Source organism: Pongo pygmaeus, chromosome 12 (genome assembly GCF_028885625.2).
Source record: "Pongo pygmaeus isolate AG05252 chromosome 12, NHGRI_mPonPyg2-v2.0_pri, whole genome shotgun sequence".
NCBI lineage: Eukaryota > Metazoa > Chordata > Mammalia > Primates > Hominidae > Pongo > Pongo pygmaeus.
In genome coordinates, this window is record NC_072385.2 from 97393620 (window position 1) to 97418331 (window position 24712).

Below are 24712 nucleotides of genomic sequence, written 5' to 3' on the forward strand. Positions count from 1 at the left end.
GGTGGGCAACATGACCTTCATCCAGGCTCCTCATTGTTAGTGCTGCATTTTAATACTGCTGTGAGAAGCAGAGTGCTACAGGGACAGTGCTCCAAAATAGAAGTATTTCAAATGGCACAAAACAGGCTAAAAACACAGCCTAAGTTGTATTCAGATCCCCTTTCTCTGAACTTACTTCATAATCCCCTGAAATTGCTTTTGGCTAGTTGTGCCATACACAAGTAATGCTCCCATTCCCACCCCATCCACCCACTACTCTTGGCACCACTGGGAAGAGGGTACTCTTCCTCTTTTGTACTGATGACTTGTTTAGAGCTGTGAATGGGGGCTAACCTTAATATACACCTGGCCCTGCTAACTATGCTGTCAGAACTAATGGTTCAGTATTAAATACCGTAAGGCTAAAAATATTTCTGGTAGTTTCAACTGGCTTATACCCAATAACAATACTATAGACTAATTCATTTACTCACTTGGGGAACATTTTATAAGTAGGTCATACAGACAGAGTCAGCTTTTGGCTACGACATTCCAACCAAGATATTCCATTTTATCTAGATGTTTGTGTATATACGTTGGACAAATGCTCATATCTAAGAAACCAAATAATCACTTGCACATTCTACACCTAGGATTTCAAACCCAAATGCCTCCAGGAACGAGAGGTAGGCCATGTGTAAGACAGCAGGGGGTACTGTGTTAAGTGGAGAGCATACACCCATCTAACAGTAGAGGCCACTGTCCAGCTCCAGCTGACTGCTGATGGGACATTTGTTTGCGGGCCGGAGCAGACATACAGTGGGTTCTTGACGCAGGTGGAGGGCTGTTACAACACTGCTTTGGAGGTCATATTTTTAGGTGATGATTTTGATGACTTCTAAGTTCACATAAAAGGAACATAATCACACCACGTTCCTTTGGTTTCTAAATAACAAGGATCTTGTTCAGCCAAAGCCTCGTAAGTTCTACTTTCAGCGCTTGTCAGAGAATGCACTTACAAACTGTCATGAACTGGTTTGCAACTCTCCCATCCCTCCGCCACAACAAAATAAAATCAAACTACAAAAACAAAGTAATATTTATGGAGGATGCTCTCTCTGCATCTACTCATCAGGCTAGTGTTTTCAAAACTCACGAGTTTTCGAGTTCTGCGTATTTTAAAATTGTATGTTTTCACTTTAAAGTTGATCTTAAAAAGAAAAAAAAAACATAAGTATATGGATCATATGGACGGCAGCATAGGAAGTGAGTGCGGCAGTGCATAATCCATTTCTGCATGTGGGGTCAGTCATGTTAACATTCTACCCACAGTCTCCTGAACTGGGGTCTTTGGATCTACCTCACCATGTTGCGCAGTTTGCAAAATTGAGGAACAATGTTCCAAGCACCTAGGGTCTAGCTGTGTCAATCTGACCTTTTGGAACTGAGCTGTATTTTAATATTTTGCCTTTGCTTTTTATTGAGAACAATCCCAGGAAACCAGTTTCTGCATTTGTGGTATTAACGCAATTAAGCACATGATCAACTTCATCATTCAGTGGGATGAAATCCATTCCTTTCCATATGAAAAATCTCTATTAGAGAGACAGTCGTCCCGTCCAGCAGGCTTTTTTTCTCTCTAAAAATAAGAATTGCGTATTTGACCCTATCTCCTTTTTCACTTTGATGGCCAGAAAACTGGGGGCCTAATTTAACGTTTAACTCCCGCAACTGCATAGGCACTGATGGGCTGCATACCTGTGGGTGCTTTGTGTTTGATTTTTTACGTTCAACTTTTGCTTACAATTCTATGGCTGTGATTCTCCTTTCTCATAAATATTTTACCACTATGTTATGGAATCTGTTCTCACCATAAAGTTTCCTCAAATCCTCTGTGGATAAGCAAGTGTTTTTATACATATAAAATAGACCTCTGCTTTTCTAAGTGATAATGAATCTTTGATATGTAATATCTTCTAATGGTGACCTTACAACAACAGATTTTTCCAGGACACCAGGTGGTAAGTATACTTATATATACATATGCAAACACATTCATCTATCAATATATATGTGTGTGTATGAGTATGAATGTATATATCAAAAGAAGTAAAATGCAGGCTTTGAGACAGAATGTTCTTAACAATATTCTGTAGGATTATGAATCTTCACAGTATTAGTTCCTAGTCTCCTCTACAGGTGAATGACTGATATATCAATAGAGACAGTTCCGCAGGATTAGGAAGAAAGCAAAGATCACTCAACAAGTTTATGGTGGCAAGAAAGAAGGAACGACCAGAGATGTAGTGACTGTGTTTTGTCCACTCAACATCTTCTCATGACAGATGGCAAATCCTATTCCAGGAGTCAGGGCTCTATAATAAGTGGCAATAAATGAGGACAGGCCCTGCAGACTGATCCCAAGGTTGCTAAGGTGGAGGTACGGCTATTAGTAGTTTGTGACACATCAGACTGGAGCAAGACATAAAGTCTATGTTCTGATAAGAAAGGCATGACCCATGGGTATCTAGAACCAAGAAGCAAGGAGAGAAGAAGGGCACTCCGGTTCCTCACCCAAAGGAAACACCAGCAAATCTTTCTACTAGAGATGATATTTTCAGGGGACAAATGACTTAAGATTAAAGTGTAGGGCAGTAAATAGATGGAGGATTCCCACAAAGTAACCCATTTATGGGCTGACATTTAACAGGCACCTCTAGAGGGAACTAAGATGATACGAATTAGATCATTCACTGGCTCATGCAACAAAATCTGGGTGTCCTCTGTGAGGCAGATAATAGGGTAACAACCACAGACACAAGGATGAATGTGACAGACTCCTGTCCTCCAGCAGTTCACATTTTGGAGTGAGAGACAGGCATGAGCGTTAAGTATTTTCCAAGTGATGAGTACTGGATGAAGCATATCTGAGATGCTGGGAACCCAGGGAAGCAGTGACTATTTCTGTCTCCAGTGGCACAAGTATTCACAGAATCTCACCTATCATAAATTAAACTGTAGCACCTCCAGAAAAAAGGTCTGCTTGGCCATTTGCTTGTGTTTAATGGATGTGATTACTGGCTAAATAATGACCGGAGTGGGGAGAAGCACCAAGAAGTGATTTAAGTGCACAGAACTTTTTCTGTTCCCCTTTCCCGTATGCTTGTATTTATAAGGTCTGTAAGTCAAGAAGCTCAACCTTACCATGTCTATCCCCCACCCTCAATGTCCAGAACTGTGCCTCTGGATGTGAATAGAAAGTGTGCACACAGAAGATTATTGGCCGGGCGCGGTGGCTCATGCCTGTAATCCCAGTACCTTGGGAGGCCGAGGTGGGTGGATCATGAGGGCAGGAGATCAAGACCATCCTGGTTAACACAGTGAAACCCTGTCTCTACTAAAAATACAAAAAAATTAGCCAGGCTTGGTGGCGGGTGTCTGTAGTCCCAGCTACTCGGGAGGCTGAGGCAGGAGAATGGCATGAACCCGGGAGGCAGAGCTTGCAGTGAGCCGAGATTGCGCCATTGCACTCCAGCCTGGGCGACAGAGTGAGACTCTGTCTCAAAAAAAGAAAGAATACTAAAGATTATTTACATCTGAGGCAAAATTCAAGGTAGTTCACCTATAATACCTTGCTTAATTTACTGTTATTCAGTCCATTTTACAGACGTAGAAACTGAGGCCCAGGGAAACCAAGAAGCTTCCTCAAAGTTAACACAGCTAGTGAGTGGAGGACCCAATTTTCAAACTGAGGTTATTAATTCTAGTCTGTGTTCTTTCTTAACCATAAAGCCATACTGCAAGTGTTTCTTCAAAGCAAAAATAAACAATAAAAAACAACTTGGCCACGGGCCTAAAAAAATCACAGGATGCAACCAAATAGGACTCAACTGCAACATAACCTTTCTTGCCTTGGGAGGGCAGGAAACCTTATGACATCTGAATTCCTACAGGAAGTATTTGATATGAATATTTCTATGTGTAATTTTGTTGTATTTGTCCAAATCCATCTCCATCTTCCTGTGTATACAAGCATTGACTAAATAATGCTCTGAATGGTTATTGACATGTAAGTTGTTTGAGTTTATTTTTTGTTAATGAATATTCTGGTAGAGAAGCATGTTGTAGGTTCCCCTTCCTTCTAGCACCTAAACTTAATAAACATCAAGCCACCAAACACCAACTCCTCCCGTATAAAGTGAAAGGGAGAGGCAGAGTCTGTCAGAAGGAATCTCGTGACCCAAGAATCCTTTTTCAGGGCCACGTGGGTCAAGCCTAAAGCAGGCCGCTATCAGTGACCAACCACTGATTAAAGATGTCTTCTCCACCGCCTCTCAGCCTTTTGGCTAAGATCAGGTGCAAAGATGTTCTAAGTAGGAAAATGCTAAACAAGATGAGCCATGTTTTTCTTGTTCCCAAGTGTGGCAGGCCCAATGCAGTTTTAGCCAGGTCACCTCCCGACAGCCATGGGACCAGTTACTGAGTGACAGCAGGAGAACTATCACAGGCTCCAGGATCCTTTTCCTGAAATCCCTAAGTTTTAGAAATTCTGTAACACAGCTGAGTATGACAGCTACATGCAATCTGCTATTACATTTCCAGAATCCTCTTTCTGATAGGTGGAATGATAGTTCCTAACCTAACTTTCTTTACTGCACTGTGGATCTTAAGCAAACCTTTTTGAGTACCCTTCAGCAAGTCCCTGAAGGTAATCCCTGCTTTGTAAAAGGCAGAAGCAGCTAAGTTGAACCCTCCCTCCTCCTCCTCCTCTGTACAAATGTACACTCTCTGAGAACAAGAGAAACCCCACGTACCATTAACACATTCAAAGACATCACAGCACTTTCCAGGTGTCCCATCGCCACGAGAGACTATGCGGGGAGTGGATCCCACCTCACACACGGGGAAACCACATAAGCCAGAGAGACACTCGCATCTGAAACCAAAGAAAAGGGAAGGAAAACCCCATGAATAAACAACAACATAGAAGTCGGGAGACCACAAACAAAGTGGCAGTGGCTGTGGCAAAGTACCTGGTCTATACGACACTGCCTCCTTTATCTGGTGTCACTGGGAAATGGGAAGGCAGGAGGGGTTCTAACATAATTTGCTTTCAAATAACTAAGGCTTGTCTCCTTTATATACACCCCAATTTTTAACTTTAACCATTTTGACAGAAATATTTCTAAAATGCATTACCTCATTTCTTACTTAATCAGCCTGGTATTAAGCGTAACAAACATTTTCTGGCTGACTCAGGGACATCTTCATATGTATCTGTTATGCTCTTCTGTGAATCGATGCTTGCACAGGCTAGTACAGAGTGAGTGTTCCTGTGCTAAACGGCCCCACGTTGCTCCTTTGCTGCAATTGATGTTTAGGTGTTTTTCAGAGATTTTCTGACTCCTGGTTCAATGATTATGCCATTAGCTTTTTAGTATTTTCTTGTCAGTGTGATTGTCTTAAGTCCACTCTCATCTTGAGCAATATTTAATTTATGATTGTGCACAATAAAAGAAACGGACTGAAGACTGAGGAGCTCTTTATAAAGAGAGGGCCTAAGCTGTAGTAAGTGAACTTTATGACAGCTATCTTGGAAGCTGAAAGTCTTAATTTTTTGGCTCTTAAGCTACCACCTGAGCATTGATCTCTCTGCACGCATGAATGGGGTGTTCCATGAGCTGCAAGCTGGCTGTGCTGGCTCTCACCCCTAACTTCAATGCTGCTGCAAAAATTGCTAAACACAGAAGCCTGGCAAATATGGGCAGGTGAAATAAGAGGAGACAAAATGTTGCATCTGCTACAATGAAAGAGAGGCAGGACACAGGAAACTTAGGGCAGCTGGGTGTCAGCATGTGAATGTAAGATGAGGAAAGAGCCGCTAGATTTCTGCCCTGGGACTGCCCTGGGGAGAGATGTATGGGTCAGAGGGTGGAGAGGATGACGGCGGGAGTTCTCAGGTTGACAGGAGTAAAAGGAAGGCATCCTAAAAAAAGACATCCTGGCAGGAAGTATGTGGGTATTTACGTACGGTAGAGGTCAAGATCAGGGGAGGTAATGTTTCCAGCAGGGAAAACTATCAACACATTCATTAATTGTGCTTTTGTCCCCCCTTCTTATTTAAGTAATTGGTTTGCTCACTTATTGTTCTTTGGATCTTTAATAAATTAAAATATGCTTATAGTCCACAAGTACCTCAATAATCAGGCCCAGAGAATTAATTACATTTATAGTTAACCATGGAACTAGAAAAGAAATTATTTTAGGTTAAGATTTGCATCAAAGACTATTAAAGCCACCGGAAAGGTGGCTTTAAACACCCCACTATCACCCCAAGGCAGGCTCTTTGAGGATTCTTCCATGTGGGGTGACAGTTCTATTGGATTCCTGGGAAAAGAGGGTGTTAGGTCATTCAGGTTTTGCTGCAATGGTATTTCTACCAATGGTTTCAAGTAAAGGTTTGCCTGTTTTGTGTGAGCAGAGCTTGGAGCTCTCAATTCATAGGCTATATTCCTGCAGGACGATCACTTTCTAGTGCTGAGTAAATGTGAGCTGGGCTTTTAGTGCCTGATAAGGTCATCCCATACTTTTTCATGCTTATATGCCTAGCCATTGCAGTGGTAAGCACATAATCATACTGCTGTGATATAACAGTAACATTATATTGTTTACATTTATTGTACTTGGCACTTTGTACAACTTAAAACTCTCTGGAGTTTATAGATGAATGGGGCTAGAGTACTGACAGGCCACACCCTGACCCCAATGTGTAGATGTGATTACAATGAAAGCATCCCGCAAGAATAGCTGATTAACTTTCTCTTACAAATCTTCTATGATTCCACATTCTTGCCTACACATGTACTCCAGGGAATCATTCTAATCTAAACACCTGAGAATGTATAGTCAACCAAAAAAATACCTCTTCAGATGTTGTCCTTCAACACTTGAACAACCTTTACTGAACATGTATGTGCACTTATGTGCTGGGTTCTCTGCTAGGCTGTTAGGAATCACACCACACTGAACACCATGACTAAGTCTGCCATTAAGTCTTTTTTCCTCTTTTATGTTTGACCTATTTTCCCAACATTTGTTTAAAAAATTTACAATTTAAAAAATACATTTAGGGAGTACAAGTGCAAGTTTCTTATAGACATATATTGCATAGAGGTGAAGTGTGAGCTTTTAGTGTACCTGTCACCCAAAGAGTAAACATTATATGCATTACATCTTCCTAACATTTAAATATTCCTATTATTTTTTTTAAAGTCCCTTAAAAGTTGTCTCCAGCAGGCTATAGAAGAGCTGAAGCTGCACCCAACTACCTATTAACCCACCTAGGAAAGGAAAATGTTTTATGCTGAATCTTTACAACTAAACTGACTGCATAATAAAGATCCTGGTTTTGCTAGCTGGTGTGACCCCAGCTCCTGTCTCCTTGTTTCCTTCCCTACAAAGCCTTCTGATCTATCTGTTGCCATCTTTTGACTTTTCACAGCTCCCCCTGAACCTGAAACTAGTATCTTAATCAAGAAAGAGCTGATGAAAGAACCACAAAAGGTAAAAATCTGGGCTTAGGTCAGATATCTATTGGGTAGTTATTAGGTTAAAACCTTACTGAAACTGCCAGTTTTGCAGTTTGAAATGGTCAAATAGCAATTCCTTATGTTCAACATAATACAACTCACATGAGTTATCTTTTAACAGGTATGTTTACATTCACTCTGTCAGGTAACAAAAGGGGACCCCATCATGACCCATATTTGCCCAGGAAGTCTGTTATATCTATAAATGATAATGAGTCCCACGTAGTTTTAAAAAATTCTTCAGTAAGATTATTCTAGATTCTCTGGTTAACACACACTGCAGGAGGTATTCGTCCCTTTCACCGATGGCAACAGGAGTTACACAGCTTAGTCAAGTGACCTGATTTTAAACAGGGTTTCCTGTTCTCTGTGTTTTCCACTAGAAGAGACTAGATTTTCCTCTACTGAGTCACGAAGAGGAAATGCTGAACTACAGAAGAACTGACGCATGCAACCTGTACCGTCCTCACCACGTTCTTTCTCTTTATTTTAATTCTTTTTGTCCTCCCTAATCTTTCCCTCCCTTTATCCCCGTCTCTGGATAAGGAGCAAGCAAAGGAAAGGAGAACACAAAAGGGGCAGAGGAAACAGCGTTTCATGAGAAACGCTGCAGTGAGCTGATTTCAACACTTACCCCTCATTTCTGAAGCCCTCTCCCCAATTTCCAGTTCTAGTCCAATCTCCCACTGCCCACGTCTCTGTCTCTCTCAAACCATGCCACACCCATCCTAAGGCTCAGTTCCCAAACTTCTGCAGTCAAAATTTATCTTCCATTACTCCTCGTTTTATGTATCACTTTCTCAGCCTAGCATTCAACACTCTGAAGTCCATATACCCCTTTCCCAATTCTGTTTCCCAGTATTTCCCTTCATTTTCCAGTGCTATGGTCATGCTCTTTTCTCCAAATAAGTCCCCACTTTGCTGTCTCTGCACTGCCTGCCCTAATGGCCTCTGCACATTCCTCATCCAGCCTTTATGCCCAGTTGTCTTTCTAGGCCAACCTCAGATAATAGCTTCTTCTCTGAACCCCCAAACACCACACTTTTCTTACAGCACCCTCTTTCTCTATTTTGTGGTAACTTGTGGACTCATCTTAACATAAGCTCTTTTAGTACCCCTCATGTCTAGTCATATAAATGTTTCTTAAGTGGAAGTGAACTGGAGATGAACAAGACAGGAATAATAGTAACACAACAAAACAAAAACACAAAAGAAAGTGAGGAGAGCACTGAGATTTCTATACTGTGAACTCATAAAGGCCACCCCAGGCAGAGCTATTTGCATGACACCTTGAGCAGAAGTGCTAAGGTTTTAAAAAATGAAACAAAACAGCTTTATTGAGATATAATTCACTTACGGTAAGTATTCACCCTTTTAAAGTACACAATTCAGTGGTTTTATACTCACAAGGTTGTATAACCATCACTAGTACCTAATTTCAGAACATTTTCATCACCTCAAAAAGAAATCCTGTACTCACTAGCAGTCACTCCCTTTCCCCTGATCCCCAGCCCTTAGCAACCACTAATTTATGTTCCGTCTCTATGGACTTGCCAATTCTGGATAGTTCATATAAATGGAATCATACAATATGTGGGCTAAGGGCTTTTTAACTTCAAAGAAGATGCAACCTGTATTTGCAAGTAACCAGAAAAATAAAGCCTCTAATTTAATCCTCAGAGTTAATAAAATGATCAATCGAGGTACCACATTAATAAATTTTTGCATAATGTAACCACAGCTGCAGCCAGGTGGGACTTGATTAAGCTGTCTTTGTTTTTTCTCAAGCAGGTAATGGATTCAAGCTCAGTAGGAACCTGAGTGCCTGAGTACAACAGAACTCAGAGATCATGGAAACCCCTAGAGGGCACTCACCCCCTTAGGAGGTTCTGCTGGCTGAAGGGCAGTGAGTACACACTTACGCTTTCCCTTCATGTCCTTTGCTTCCTGGACTTCACAGACAATCCCAAGCAGGCCAGAAGGTCAGAGTCCGAGCTCCTGGGCATAGCTTGCAAGGTGCTCCTAAGTCTGCCTCTACCTGTTATTAGTTTCCATATTCTACTGGTTCCTGCACACACCCTACACTCCAGCAACAATGATGATCTGATGTCACTGAATCACCTGCCACCAACCCTTATCACTCCAGCCACAGCTCATGTCCACCCAGCCTCAAATCCCTGCCTCTCCCTTGCCCCTGGTGGATTCCCCACAACCTTAAGACCATCTGCCCTATAAGACCTTCTCCGGTCAAGAAACGAACAGGAATAATTTTCCCTCCTCTGACTTGCAACAGTACATAACAGTAGTAACTCTTAAAGTGCATCGGCCCATCACACTAAATCAAAATCAGACTGTTTCTCCTGTGAGTTCCTTTAGTGCAGGGGGCATGTCTTACTTGTCTTATTAATAATAGTAAAAAAATGATAAAGGTACCCAACCAATAATCTGAAATAAACTTTTTCTTGGATACTAAGTCAGGGGTTAGAGCATGTATTGTTTTATATTTTTCATTTTTATACATTTTAGACTGCAAGCTTATAGGTACAGTGCTTTTCAAAATTAGTATGTGGAAGGAAAGACTATGGAATGTGTTTAAAATGCAGATTCCAGGGTACCCACTCAAACATTGTTTTTCTGCAGGTTTGGAGAGCGGCTCCAGAATCTGCCCATATAATAAGCTCTCCAGGAGATTCTGCTGATGGGAATCTGCAATCCACTTTCCAAGAACTTTGTGCCTAGATGTGCACAGCCTGGGTGGTCACAGTTTAATTTGTACTTTCCACTGAAAAAAAAAAACAAAAAACAAAAAACAAGTACAACTAGTTTTAACATTATAATGAGAACAATGATTACTAGTACTTGTTTTTGATCACTTACAAAGACTCCTTCCTGCCTGAATACCATTGCTTAAAAGTGAGAGATACCACGAGGGAAGAAAAGAACAGAAATATTACCAATTTATCCAATACTGTCACCCAAAGAAGAAAAATGTGTGACTGCTAGCAAGCTACTTAAACTCTTGGAGACTGTTTTCTCAACCATAAAGTGAGACAGTTGGATCATAATAAACTTTTCTCTAAATATAAAATCCTTTGATTCTATCATTGCCATTCCCATTCCCGTCACTGCTGCAAACTGACCTCAGCTCATCCTCTTCTCACTCACTTGCACCCTGTCCTTCAGGAACTTCAGTCACCTTGTATCCCTTACTCCCAATCCTCCTCCTCTCCAAGCACCTCAACTTTCAGGCCCAGCTCAAGACAGTGCCTTTGCACTGGTCATGTTTTGTTTTTCGTGGGGACGTAATGATTATATAACTTTTTTTCCCTACTAAAGAACTCTAAGCAAGGCCGGAAAAGAAACAACATGCTAGATGCTATTGTCTCCCTACCACTAGGCATGTTTCAGACCCTACATAACTAAGTGGAAGGGTCAACAGTTTGTTTTGCTACAATGACCAGAAAAACCTTAAAGGAAGGTAACCTATAGGAGATTCCTGGAGGAGGCCACAGGGCTAGGAGTCCTGTTTGCCCCTCCCAAAGCCCTCCCAAAGCCCTTTCAGCAAAGAACAGGAATGCCCCTCAACCTCCGCCTCGCCCCGTCCCCCCAGAGGTATCCTCCTGGTGTGGGTGCTGATGTTATCCTAACATTCCCCATAGTAAGCTCCTTCTGCAGAGGAGGCAGCTCGGAAGCAGCAAGCCATCACACTCCTCATCTTCCCCAGCAGACTCTGATCTTCCTCTGCCCGTATCCTACAGGAAAACAAGTCAGTGAGGTCTTCTGGAAAAGATTTCTTCCAATACTGGATTTACTACACAACGGAACTGAGTGCTTGAGGCCTTCAAAAGTGGAGACATCACTGTCTATAAATTAGAAACTACTTACACGTGGGTGGGAGGTCTCCCTTTAGTCAGGAAACAAGGATAAATGAGGAACAAAAAGGGCAAAGCCCTTGTGTTACTAGGATTCTACACAGTATATTAATGAAATAGCTTGTCAGGAATGGAAATTATAATGACATATAAAACACAGTGCTATTCTATAAAAAGTAGCTTCAACTTTAATTAAATTCAATGTACTATCTTTCTACTGATTAAATTTCTTACTCTTTCCAGGAATGTGTAAGTTTTTTTTTTAAAGGCTGCAAATAAAATATCCAAAAAGAAACAGGTTTCCTATCTGAGGGTCCAACTCTCCTTATGGAAAACAGCACTCCTCCCTATGAAAGTTCCTTAGGCTCACAGTTTTCCTCGTGCCTCACCGTAAGAGATTTACTACTCTCTGTGTATGAATAACTAACCCTCTTTCACCCTTTCTCCCCTGTCTCAAGCTTATTCCTGCGTGATTTCCTGGCATTTCCACCCCCTACCACTGACAAATGTGCTGTAGCCACAGCAAGTGCAGCCCTGCTCTGGGGATCACACTCTCCCCCTGCAGCCATCCCTCCCCTGTGTACAGTGAGCAGAAACTGTACTTTCTTCACCCCTTTCCCTTTGGAGACCACCAGAAAATCACTCTGCCTTTTGTTGTTGTTTTATGCTTTGTTTTTTTCTGGGGGGAGGAATCAAAGGACATGCTCCCATGTAGGGAAGGTATAAGTTAAAGAGAATTAGGTTTGGGTTCAGTGTATACTGTTCAGGCGATGGGTGCCCCAAAATCTCACAAATCACTGCTAAAGAACTTACTCATGTAACCAAATACCACCTGTTTCCCAAAAACCTATGGAAATAAAAAATCATAAAATAAATAAATAAAAATAAAATAAAATATTCCTTTGCCTTCCTACTATTGGTAATAATAATAAAGCAGTCATTAAGCTCTTCTCTTCCTAGCTTCCTCCTCAAGGCTGGCATGTGGCTCCGGAAGCTTATCTTAAGGTGCTAAGTTGAAAGGAAAGTGGTATAAGCTGCAGGAGAGCAGAAGTTGTAAGTCTACGTGGTTCCTATAAGAATTTAACAATTATCTTCTAGGACTCTGCCCCACAGAAAGTAGGTGTGGTGGGGAGAAAACAATGGCATCTTTCACAAATTACTACCTTGATGTGACCGGCTAAAAAAAAAAAAAAAAATCAGGGTTAGTTTTGAAGGGACTCAACCCCAGTGGTGGGTGGTGGTGGGGGGGCAGACAGACACAGCAGAAACACAGCTGAAAGTAATTGCAGGGCCCGTGCCCCTGTTGAAATGTTACAGCTGGGATCTGGCAGAAATCCTGGGCCACTCAGTCCAGCTCAACAATCCGATATCACATATCGAGAGCTGGCCAAGTCCCAGGAACGGAAGGCTCCCTGCCTTCACTTCCGTAGGTCTAGGGGAAGACAATGGCATCTGCTTTCATGGCTGGTAGGATGGCTTTAGAGAGTAAGACGGGATGGGAGAGCTGCATGAAGGAGTAGTTAGGAAAAGTAGGAAGAGAAATTGGCACATCACGCTGTGGAAAGGAGAACTGGCCTGGGATGTGGAGAATAAGTTTTAGTTTAGCAACATAGGTTATTCCCACTTCAGAGCGGAATTTCCAACTGTCTCAGAAAAGAGATGCTTTGGAACAATGAATCAGCTTGTTTATGAACATGTAATGATTTTGTAGCTGTTTACCGAGTGTGTACATGCAGCAGGTACTAAGCTGGATTGCGGCTGGGGATACACAGGGTTCTGGCCCTAAGTTTAGGGAATTTAGTTTAGGGAAGCTTTGTATATATAACCACAATTGAGAACACAATGGAAGGCTGACTATTAAATCTTCTCCCCAGAGCACACAAAGAACAAACATCAACAATGTCTGGACTAACCTTCTACTTGAAAATCTGAGCAAAGCCTCCACTGCCTGGCTGCTAACACTCCTTCAGGCCGCCAGAGCCATCTGGGGCCTGAGCTAGTGCTGAAACAGATGACTTTAAGCATGCGTCCACTTGGATTCCTTTGGGCAGTCAATTCCCAGCCTCTCATCCTTGTCATCAGTGCAAAGTGAAAGACTGTATTGTCTCTCATCCTCCAAGGAATGCACATCCCCAGAGAGCACTGCTCTGGGACTCATCCCTTCCAACTGACTCCCCTGCTTCCTCCAAACTTTCCTCTGCAGACAAACTACATATGATACAATGCACCACTCAAATTTCTTTCTAACATTTACCTGGCTCTCCCCTAAAGATTCTATTTCCTTATAGCCATCTCCAGTGAGACTGAGAATCCCCACATCCTACTCACTTATTCACCTGGGATGGAAGGGAGGTCAACATTCTCCAAGTTGACCACTGGCTACTTCCACATGGTTGCTTTCCTCTCTCATGCAAACCTTCCCTTCCTGTGACTCTGTCTCCTATCCAACGCTTTAGGGGGCAGAGGTTTGGGGGATGCACTTTGACAACAACACAGTCTTAGGTTCAAGTTCTGGCCACTTAGGAACTATGTGACCTTGAGTAAGTTAAGTAATCTCTCTAAGCCTCAATTGTAGCCTATGTACAGTGGGGATGATTAAAGTACCCACATGTCATATGACTGGTATGTGGATTAAATGAACTGATGAAAAGCACCAAGGATAGTGCCTACAACACAGAAGCACACAACACCTGTTAGCTGTTTTATACGATTATAATTTGAGAGGCTTGAGAGTCTATGTGGACAAAGTATTTTCAACACTCTGGCCTCACTTGATCTTTTGGAATCCAGTGACCCTTGCTGCCTCCTCTACTTCAGTGACTCAGTCCTGCGGCCACAGCTGTCTGAACTCTCTGAAGTCACACATCCTATCTGCTGATCACAATGGTCCATCCTTCCAGTTCTCCCTGGCCCATGCTCTACCACACTGACACTTCAAAGTCACTGAGACATCTATTCCCCAGATCGTTTCCTTTTCTCTGCAGCCCCAACCTCCTCCTGACTGCACCTCTTTAACAACGGAGCCCAAAACCCACATTGTTTCACTTGAACCACCATCTTCCTAACGCCTTTACCTTTCCTGCCTCTTTATCCTCCTTCTGCATCTGTCTCCCAAAACCAACTTATTTAATCCCAGAGATGGCAAACCTGAATGTCTACAGGAGTCAGGCAGGAATCCTAAAAGAGTAGAGGGGGACTGCAGACACCTCAAGAAGGTCTGTGACCTCTAACAGGGCATCACTACTCATTCCATGCCGAAGGGTAAACTCAATGAGGGCATACCTTCCATGTACTCAACAGAAGCCAGATTTTTACATCAAGTATGCCAGTTTTTAAATATCAGTGACTAATTTAAAAATAGAAAAAAGGGGCACATTAAAGAAAACATGTCTTGGGGTAAAATTCAGCCCCAAGAACTACTAATTGCAAACTGTGATTCAACCCTTTGACTTCCTCTGTGCTGATACTCAAGCTGTTGAGAGCAGCTAGAGAAAAGTCAGAGCTGCTCTGCATCTTCTACCCTGAAGCCCCCCATCATGTCTCATAGACCTCGGTTCATTCCTGACGATCACTTCTTCCATGATGCCTTCTCTAACTAGAGGCACAAAGATAAACAGCTGATGCTGTATGTTTGTGTGTGTGTGTTTGTGTGTGGTGGTGGTGGTGGTGGTGAGGGGTGTGAGTGGCAGTTTGTGAAATAACCATCAAATGTGGGGGAGTGGGCACAGAGGGAAGGCATTCCAGATAGAGGAAAGAACACACTAAATTTACAAAGGCAAGAAAGAGTACAGTGTGTTTAGTTTAAACTAACAGGTTAGCCCACCAGAAGTACACTATGTACTGAGAGGAGGACTGGGTTATTATGGGGGTACTGGCAGGAGTCATGGCCAGAGAGGGAGGTCAGGGCTGAGTAATAAGGGGCCTTGCCTACCATACTAAGAAGCATCTTCACTTGTAAGCAACAGGAAAGTAATAAAACATCTTAAACAAGTAATGTAGTCTTGCAATGGAGTGGTTATCTCAAGAAAACCCAGTATTGTCATGAATTCCCTTTTTCTTGAATCATAAAGGTAGGTGGGATTAGTGTTAACGTTTTAAGCTGCAAGGCACATTACAAGTCGAAAAATCAACAACAGCCTAGAATGCCCTTCTCTCTTTCTCCATCTGGTGAACTCTGACTCATTCTTAAAGACTCAGTTCAAAAGTCAAATCTGACCGTTCTCCAAACAGGAATTAGCATGTCTTTGCTTTGCGAACTCTGTGTTTTTTGCACACTTCTACTTCCAAAGCACACAACGCTTTAAACTACAATGACTTACACATATTTGCCTTCCCTTTATAATATATGCTCTTAGACATCAGCGACTATATTTTACTCCTGCTGGGCAGCCCAATGCCTGGCACATGACAAATGCTCAAAATATTTGCTCCCTGAACAATCCAAGAACACTATGGGGTTTTGATGCTAGGACTTTTGCTACAGACTAATTGTCTATCTAATTTAGTTAAAAGCATTATTTACCCGTGCTAGGTACTGATGAGAATGAAATATACAGGGTGGGTCCTTGCCCTCAAAGAATCCACAATCTAATGTCTTAGGAATTATCATTAAAACTCTTCATGATCTAGCTATGAAAATCAAAGTCCCTGATCATAGTATCATAAGAGCCATGACATACAACTTCCTTTCTTTTCAATCAAAAGCAAAGTCAGGAAAGAATAATTTACAAAGCACTTGTCTGTATAATACATTCACAACAAACTAACCAAGGCCAAGAGAAACCAGCTGTCTCTACCTCCTGGGTTCTAATTAGCAATTAAATGTCTACCAAATATAACCCTGAATTATCTGCAAACTGTTGCAACTACAATGAAGGGGAACCCAATAACCCATATCCAATGTAAAGGTGTAAATGAAGAGTAAAATATATTCCGTGATTTGGGTTGCTTTTGGTATTTTCATTAGAGGTAGGGCTTTTACATTTTAGACTTGCTTATTAGCTATGTAAGTAATTTCACAAAGCATTTTTGCAGAGCTGTTCTGTTTGCATGTGCCATGATGATGACATAGCAAATGAAGGTAGGGAGAGACCTCTGAGTTTCAGTATTATCATGCTGTGGATTCCGCTTTCAACTTTACTGAAAGGCTTATGGAATTCAGTTAAGTTACCTTCTCTCAGTCCGACTCAGAGGGCCACATATACAGTGTCTGGTAATATCCATGACCACTCGGATTAAACTGGAAGCCACTGAGTGAGAGCCTTGCTTGTTTTCGGGACTAAGATAAATACAAAATAAGGCTAGACAGTAGGTCAAATTCAAGGTGAGATACAAAAAGCCTAAGGCCCTAGTACAGGAAACACAGCACGCACGCATCTGAAGTGAATTACTGACAAATCAAACACTCTACTAGGGAGATAGTTCATTTCCAATGGGCAAGGGCTTTACTTCTAGGAAAGCATATTTTCTTCAATCTGGGGATAGGTCCAATAATAACATGGAATTCCTACAATTATTTTGTTTTAAAAACATCAGAGTTTAATATAGACTCTGGCTTTTTTAGTCATGAGTTGACTCGCTCTTTTGGGCCAAAAATTACTGTGACAGAGGGCAACAGAATAGATGTTCTTTTCTTAGTTGAGAAAGATGAGCTTCAAATACACTTCCAAATTTTTTTCTGCATATGTTTAAAAACAGAGAGAATGCTACCATAATAGCATGTCAAGAGTCAGGAATGTTTTAAATCTGTGCTATGCTAATGCATACTTTACTTATTATATAACTTAATTTTATTTACTCCCAAAAAACAGCTGGAGAAATTATTCAAATTAAAGGGAACAACAACAACAAAAATGAACTGAATTATGGAAATTTGTCTACTAACAGATCTTAAAAAACAAAACAAAACCCAAACTGTTAAGTGCCATCTTCTCTGAGACACTATCTTAGAACAGATGGACATGATAATCAATTACAAGACTCTTAATTAGATAAAGTCCCTTTGAAAATGCATATGCAGGGATAGTTAAAACTGGTTAGCTTGAGTAGGCATGATATAAGCAACTTAATTGCCTAGCACAATGGTAAAAACACATGGATCTACAGGAAATATTATTTGATGGCCTAAAAAACTTAACACTGTCTCCAAGAAGAAAAAAAGAAGTGCTTTCTAAGCTCTGAACATGACCCTGACAGTTCCAAGCCACCCTCAGGAAGTTTCTGGCTTTGACATATTTGTCAGGTTGGGTTGATGCGCCCTGTGTTGACAGCCCCTGACTCTTGCGTGATCCTCCCAACTCCCAACACCCTCCTAAAGGCTTCAAACCGCAGAGTTATGGGCTGTAGCTCTGGAGATAAGAGTTGACAAACTTTGGAAAGCTCTACCACGGAAGGATAAGCATTTGAGCACACAGAGCACTAAAGGATTCTTGATCCTGCTGCTCGTTCCATTTCTCAGAAGTAGACAGATGTTCCAGAACAGAGGAATAAGAAAATCCCTCCTCTCCTACTGAGTTTTCAGGAAGGAAGGGAGGGATAAGAAAAAATTGTCATCTGTTGTTCCATATGTATATGTGCTTTTTGAGGTCCTTGATTTCTCAGTTTGGATTTAAAGCTGGTATATTACTGTATGGTTTTTCTTAAATTTGGTTTTCATTGTTTGGTAGAAAGACTGTCTATTAATTGATTCTTTCCTTGAGGGCAGATGACTGTGTGTGTGTGTGTGTGCACATGTCGTGTGTTTCCTTCTTATTACCTTCCAAAACTTGGGAGCCTTTTTGAAACTGGCATTGGTCATATCTGTAAGATGTTAAGACTCTTTAAAGCATGTGACACATTTTATTCACCACTATACCCCACACCAAGCCCAGTGTTCTGCCTTCCATGAGGTCCTCGATGAGTATTTATTTAACTGTTTTAACCGATTGGAGCATTTTAAAATCTGTACCTTGTTTTCACTCACTGTAGCTATGTTGTTAGATTAATTTAGATTTAACTCAAGTGCTTCTGAAGGGAAGGGATAACCTGCCAAAGATGCCATTCGGCTGGCCTCATCCAGTATGAGTCAATTTCAGGTTGTGAATTCTGGAACCCCAGAAAACTTTTTCTAAACATCTCTATCTATTCACAAGAAACAGTGTGCTAGCAATCTGCTAAGATTCTATTATCATTATGCAAGACAGCACCAACAAAATGAATTTTCTTGGGAGCACAATTTCAAATTGAAGCAGCTTGGTGCAAATATTTAGATGTTATAGTGAAAGCAAAGGACACTGATGACCTTCACTCTAGTCATGGGCTGTATATTTGACATATTTTTCAGACACAATGGGACTACCATCCTTCCTTTTATCTTATTTCCTTTCCTGGAGTTACAGAGTTTGGAGCTGTGATGATAGGACAGGATATGAGTGGGAAATTGCCTTCTAAAGTCAATGTTTTATGGGAGAGAAATAAAACAGGTTCAAACAAGGAAAAAAGTCACTTTGAGTAGATCTTTTTTCATTTTAAGAGACAGAAAGAAATGGTCCAATCATAAAGTTAGGAAAAGAGAACCTAAAACTTGTCCATGAATATTATTCTGTGTGTATATGCACAATTAAGTGTAAAATACAGAAAAGAACAATATGAATATGGAGCAGCTGAAGACAGAGAAGACACACACAGAGTCAGACCTCAGGGAAAGTGATGGGGCAACAGAAGGGGAGAAACAAGTGCAAATATGGGTCCAGGAGCCAGCAAGTAGCCATGTATGGGCTGATGCAGTTTCACACAGGTGAGCCTGTGTGGGCACCAGGAACCATACACACACGGTCCCCTCCAGCACATTTGCCAAGGCAGGCTGACAGCCAGAGATATCGACATTCTATTAGAAAGCAGTTTAACAGAGTAAATCCTTATCTTGTGGAGTCAGCCTTTGGCCAGACAGTCTCTGCTTCTACTATGTAGGGACTATCTATTTATAGATGTAAAGAAAAAAAAAAGGTTAACTAGCAATAGTCAACTAACCACTGACCAAATAGGCAATCTATTTTACTGAATTGTTACTCAGCTTTCACAACCCAACCAGTTCTGATTACCCTGGCTTAAACCATTACTCTAGTAGTTTATTTCATTTTGCTGTTTCTAAGGTTTTTTTTGTTTTGTTTTTTTAAGAAAGTTTAAAAAAAAAAAACCCGTAATTCTTTTATAACTTCCCCTGGACTTTCTCTCTTTCTTATCCCTAGGCGAGCCATATATCTCTCCCATTATTTTCTGAGCTCTGAAATTTCCTAAAATTTTTCTTTACCTTTGTTTCCCAGGAGTCTCCTGTCGCTAGTGGCTTGGGTTCCTTCCCTTCTAAAGGCTTTTGGAAAGTCAAAGAATTTAGAGGTAGAAGTTACTTTTGAGACAATCAAATCTTTCCTCCCCTCCTTTCTTCTACTGGAAAAGAGAGCCAGATAATGTGAGAGCCCCACCCAAACTCATGCAGAAGTGGGCCTGGATTCTAGCTTTGAACACATGATTTGTGCCCTTTCTGAATAGCACCAGGTGATGTGCAGAGGAGTATTCTTTAGCTACGGAATGGTTTACTCACAGGTATGTGTCTGCTTACAGACAATAACAAAGTGCATGACACAGAATGTTAGGGCTCCTGAGAGGCAGGACTGGAGAGGGCCTGGTGGTGAGTGAGCCCAGGGCCACAAGGGACAGTGCAGCTTGGTGGTATGTGCCACACAGACCTGTTCTGCTGATGCTCACCGGGTAGGACCCTTCCAGCTCCACAATGCTCCCTCTACGAAACAGGAGAGTGATACAGCCTGCCTCCTGTGTTGAGCTCTGTGATTCTGGCTTGTCAATATTTCTAGTGAAATTGTACTTAGAATTTCATGTGTCCAACATATTCTATTACATTTTTTGGTGAAAACAGAAGTCACATATTAGTCAACATATTAGCTAACAGATAATCTAACATTTTTAATTACCTTAAAGCTAAGGAAAAAAAAAACAAGTCAAAAAATACTTCTGAAGGTTGATTTAAAAATAAAATAGGATTTTTGGTCTAATGTCTCAGAACACAAGAGATACACATGTTCCAGATATAGGTTCTGGAATAGGATCAGGCCTTTTGGTCAGAGAGAGGCAGGAGCCAGGAGGGAGCTTGGGAATCTGGCTTTCTGAAATGCACACAACCCAGAAGAAACTCTATTTTAAGTTTCTGAACATTATAAACATGACTTAATTTATTTCAACCTTAAAATAGCTGGATTGGACTTTTCTCAATAACTTTTAAGAAGGGCATATTTATAAAACAAATTGATAACAGAACTTTTAGAACAAAAAGTTTGGGACAAATTTCATAAAAATAAATTTAAAATAGGTGACTGTCAATAATATGGTAAGTTCATTCACCTTAATAAAAAGATACAGTTACTTATCAAAAGGCGTAGGGTATTTAAAAACCTCGTGACTTACAGTGAAAGTGAGTAAGGTGGAGGTATTACTGCCTAGATTTTTAACTAGTTAATGTCTACCCTGTGAGCCTGTATCTGAAACACTGGTGAAAAATTACGGAGGCAGAGTGAAGAGTCTGTAAAATTAGGTCCAAACATTGGAGAGAGCAAGGAGTGGGAAGTGCAGAGAAAACACTGTGGTCTTAGAACTCTCTATCTTCTTGAGAAATAGCCCAGTTGGGCTGAGATCTGGGCTGGTGGACACCAGGAGAACATGGACTCTCAGATGTATAGCCCAGGCTGGATCCATCCTCCAAATGCATCTGCCTCTGGTGAATCCATTTCTCTCAGGTAAGCTCAACCATTAGAGAGGAGAATCTATTCAACATCTTTGCAAGCTTTGTTTTGTTTTAAAAATGGACCTGGTTTTATCAGGCAGATTTTCTGGTATCCCAAAGTAGCATTCCCTTTTGTATGATGGGAGAAAACCTAGTTTAACCTAGGTGGTCACAGCACTCTTCAAGAAGCAGAAGGTTAAAAATAATGGTTGGCTAAATGATATTAAAGCTAAAGCGGTGGCTCAGAGGCTCTTAAATCACGTGTCTGCTCCTGGGTGGACTGCCAAATGGCAAGTGAAGAAAGAAGCAGAAAAAGAGCTGCTGGGGGCACAAGTGGCTTAACTATAATGCTGCCCGAATTTCACCTGAAGACCCAGAGTTCCAGGGCCAGAAGGGCATGAGTTTTTGGAAAAGAGTCACGTTTCTGCAACACACCACCAAATTCCTGCAATCAGAAAATGAAAACTAAAGGGCATCTATCTTGGTTAAATGTAGATTAGGGTGGATTAAAAATGGCCACAAATTCTTTGTGGCTTATCTCATCAAGAAGTGGAATCTACTTTCCAACCCCTCGAATGAGGGCTTGTCCTGGGACTTCCTTTGACCAACAGAACGTGGCAGAAGTGTTGTGTAACTTCCAACTCTTGGTCTCCAAAAGCTTTGCAACTTTCTCTCCTGCTTCTGACATCATGTAGGGAGAGGGGTCTTTCCAGCCATCCCAGCTGAGTTTCCAAACATGGGAGGGACATCCAGTCCCAGTCAACCTGCCAGCTGGCTACAGAAGAACTGCTCAGTCAACACACAGAATCAGGACAAAGAATAAATCTTTGTCATTTTCAGCTACTTCTTTTGGGGCGGTTGTTACACAGCAGTGAATAACTGAAACACGTATGTGGTATGCAGATAGAAATGTGTTGGTGAGATATAAATTCATATTCCCCGATATATTTCTTGGACTTAAAAACAACAAAACATTGTTATCAAACAGCTCCAGTGGAAAGAGCACAGGGTTTTCAATAAAAAAAAAAAATCAAAAAACCTGGGTTGAAGACTTGAACCTGCTCTGCTCTTGTACCAAGGAAAATTTGTGATTTTCTGCAAGTCTCTTATTATCTCAATCTCCATTCTCATACCTATAAATTCCTCATAGAATTAAAGTGATGGTAAGATATGAATACGGAAAATGCTTTATGAACAGCAAGGCATTTTACACATTTAAGCTGTGACTGCTATTGTTATCTATATGTCACTTAAAGACTATCTTGGTTTTTTTCTTCCCTGCAAAGAAATAATTTGCATTAATGTATCTGTCTTTTAAGTTCTGTTGTAAATTCTCTTTTGCACAGCAGCATCTGTACATGCATACACATGCAGACACTCACAAAGGGACTTTCAAGGACCACAAGGTGTCCTAAACCTCACAGACAGTCCCATTTTCCCTTTTTCTCACTGTGTAGTGTTTAGGCCCAGTTTAAGGCCCAGAGCCACTAATTCTTATCCCTCTCCACCCTCTCCTGAAAAGTAGAATGCACTGCCATATAACTCATATCATGTCTTCATGCCAACAGAAGAAACAAGGATAAAAAGAAACGGCGGGATGCCTGGGAATCTAAGCCAAGTTGAGGGAAGGAAGAATTAAATAATGGTTAAAAATTAATTACATCACACACAAGAATGATGTTTAAACAGGATGAAAAGTTCAAGAGAAAAGACACAGAAGAAGTGAAAATGAAAGACAGGCCATTAAACAAGACAGAAAGGCAGCAAGGAAATAAGGAACAGCCTATACTCACAAAGGCCACAGGTAGAAGGGAAAACCAGTATTTGTCAGGGATAGAAATGGAAAGTGAAACCCATGCACAATAAGAACATCTGGAGAGTAGTGTCTGTCACTCGTAAGAACTCAATTCATGTTTGATGAATAGATGAATGAATCAACTGAAAACATACAATTCAAGAGAAAACTAACAAATCAAGCTCACACAGAAATGGGGCAGTTAGGGGCCCGAATGGGCGAAATAGTCTCATAGGGAAGGGCAATTCCATTTGGATGGGAATGAAGGAGGCAGGAATGTATTCTTCAAGATAGGGGAGAAAAGTCCACAAACGCACTTTCTAGCCCATGAAAGTGCAATAAATTCTTAGAAAAAGGGAGTTGTTACTTTCACTGAAGGTAATTCTTTACAGCTAAAGTTTCAGATATTTTACCTTATTATGTCCTAAAATGTAATGGCTTTCTCCCCTGATTTCTCCACATCATCAGCTTTGCTCTCAAATGGCTCTAATTTCTTAACCATGCTCTTATAAGTATGCTGGCAAAAGTCAAATAATCATACTAGGATCGTATATGTTCTATAATGTTCTTCTTTATGCCTAAACATGCTCTTAAAGAGTGGACATTTGACATGGCTCACACACAAGAATAAAGTTATGTAGTTTTTCTCTTAAAATACTACCATTATTATTACATGTTAGGCTTTTTTTTTTTCCATTTTCACGTGATTATTTGGGTTGTTATTCTCTAATCAATGTACAACCTATCATCCCATCACCCTCCTTAATAAGCAGGAATCCACTGAATATGCTAAACTAGGCTGAATGGGTCTAAGCCACAGCTTGAGTATATTCTGCATTTACCGACTCATTCAGCACTAATGCATACAGAGGAAAAGAAAAGATGACACAATTCCTGATCTTTAGGAACATCGTATGGCTGATGAGACAAGACTTCATGCATTCGACAATTCAATAACAATGTATGAAAGTCGATAATTAATTGACAGCATAGGAAAGGATATGTGGGAAGTTTCTAGGCAGTGGGACATGTGTTGGTTGAAGCATGAAGACCACGTGGATAGAGAAGAAATTAATTAGAGTCCTGCTGGATGAGCAATATGAAAAGAGATGGAATGGAGAAAGAAAGGCATCCCACGCTGTGAGAGATGACTGCCGGGCTTGGAATGGAGGGTTTCTACAGGATTGAGGAGTACCACACCATAAAGATGGGGACTGGGGGAAAAGTGCAAGGGTTTGAAAATGAGACAGGGAGTAGTATTACAACCCAATGGCAGGAAGGTAACTAGAAACTAAAAATATTCATTCTTTTTCTTTTCTTCAACATATAAATCATCTTGGCTAAGAGAGGGCCTGTTTGTTCATCCATTCATTCACCAATAGATGTGGGCTGACATATTATATTTAGGTACGAGAGGCTACAAAATACTCCCTTTCCTTGACAATCACACAGGACAGGAGAGACAGACAAAAAAACATCAGTGTGTTCAATGTGTTATGAAAAGTGCTATGATAAAAAGATACACAGGGGATGGATGACAAGGGAGCAGAGAGGGACACTTAAGTCATCTTCAGGGGCCAAAGAGTGACAACACTTCAAAGAGCAGGAAATGCAGTCTTGAAGGAGAGGCAGAAGCTGCCTATATGTATGCAGAAAGGCAAGGGAGTCCGGGAAGTGGTAGTGGCAACTGCAAAGGCACAAGGCTCGT

General features: G+C 41.1%; 1 protein-coding gene across 5 annotated transcripts in view; it reads right to left on the bottom strand.

Annotated features, from left to right (window-relative positions):
* Nucleotides 1-24712, bottom strand: part of CRIM1 (cysteine rich transmembrane BMP regulator 1) — a 195843-nt gene that overhangs the window by 81304 nt on the left and 89827 nt on the right. For all 5 annotated transcript variants that reach the window (XM_054473409.2, XM_063648817.1, XM_054473424.2 and 2 more), the window contains one exon: nucleotides 4794-4915. In XM_054473409.2, coding sequence (XP_054329384.1) covers nucleotides 4794-4915 — 122 coding nt within the window. The remainder of the gene's footprint in view (nucleotides 1-4793; nucleotides 4916-24712) is intronic.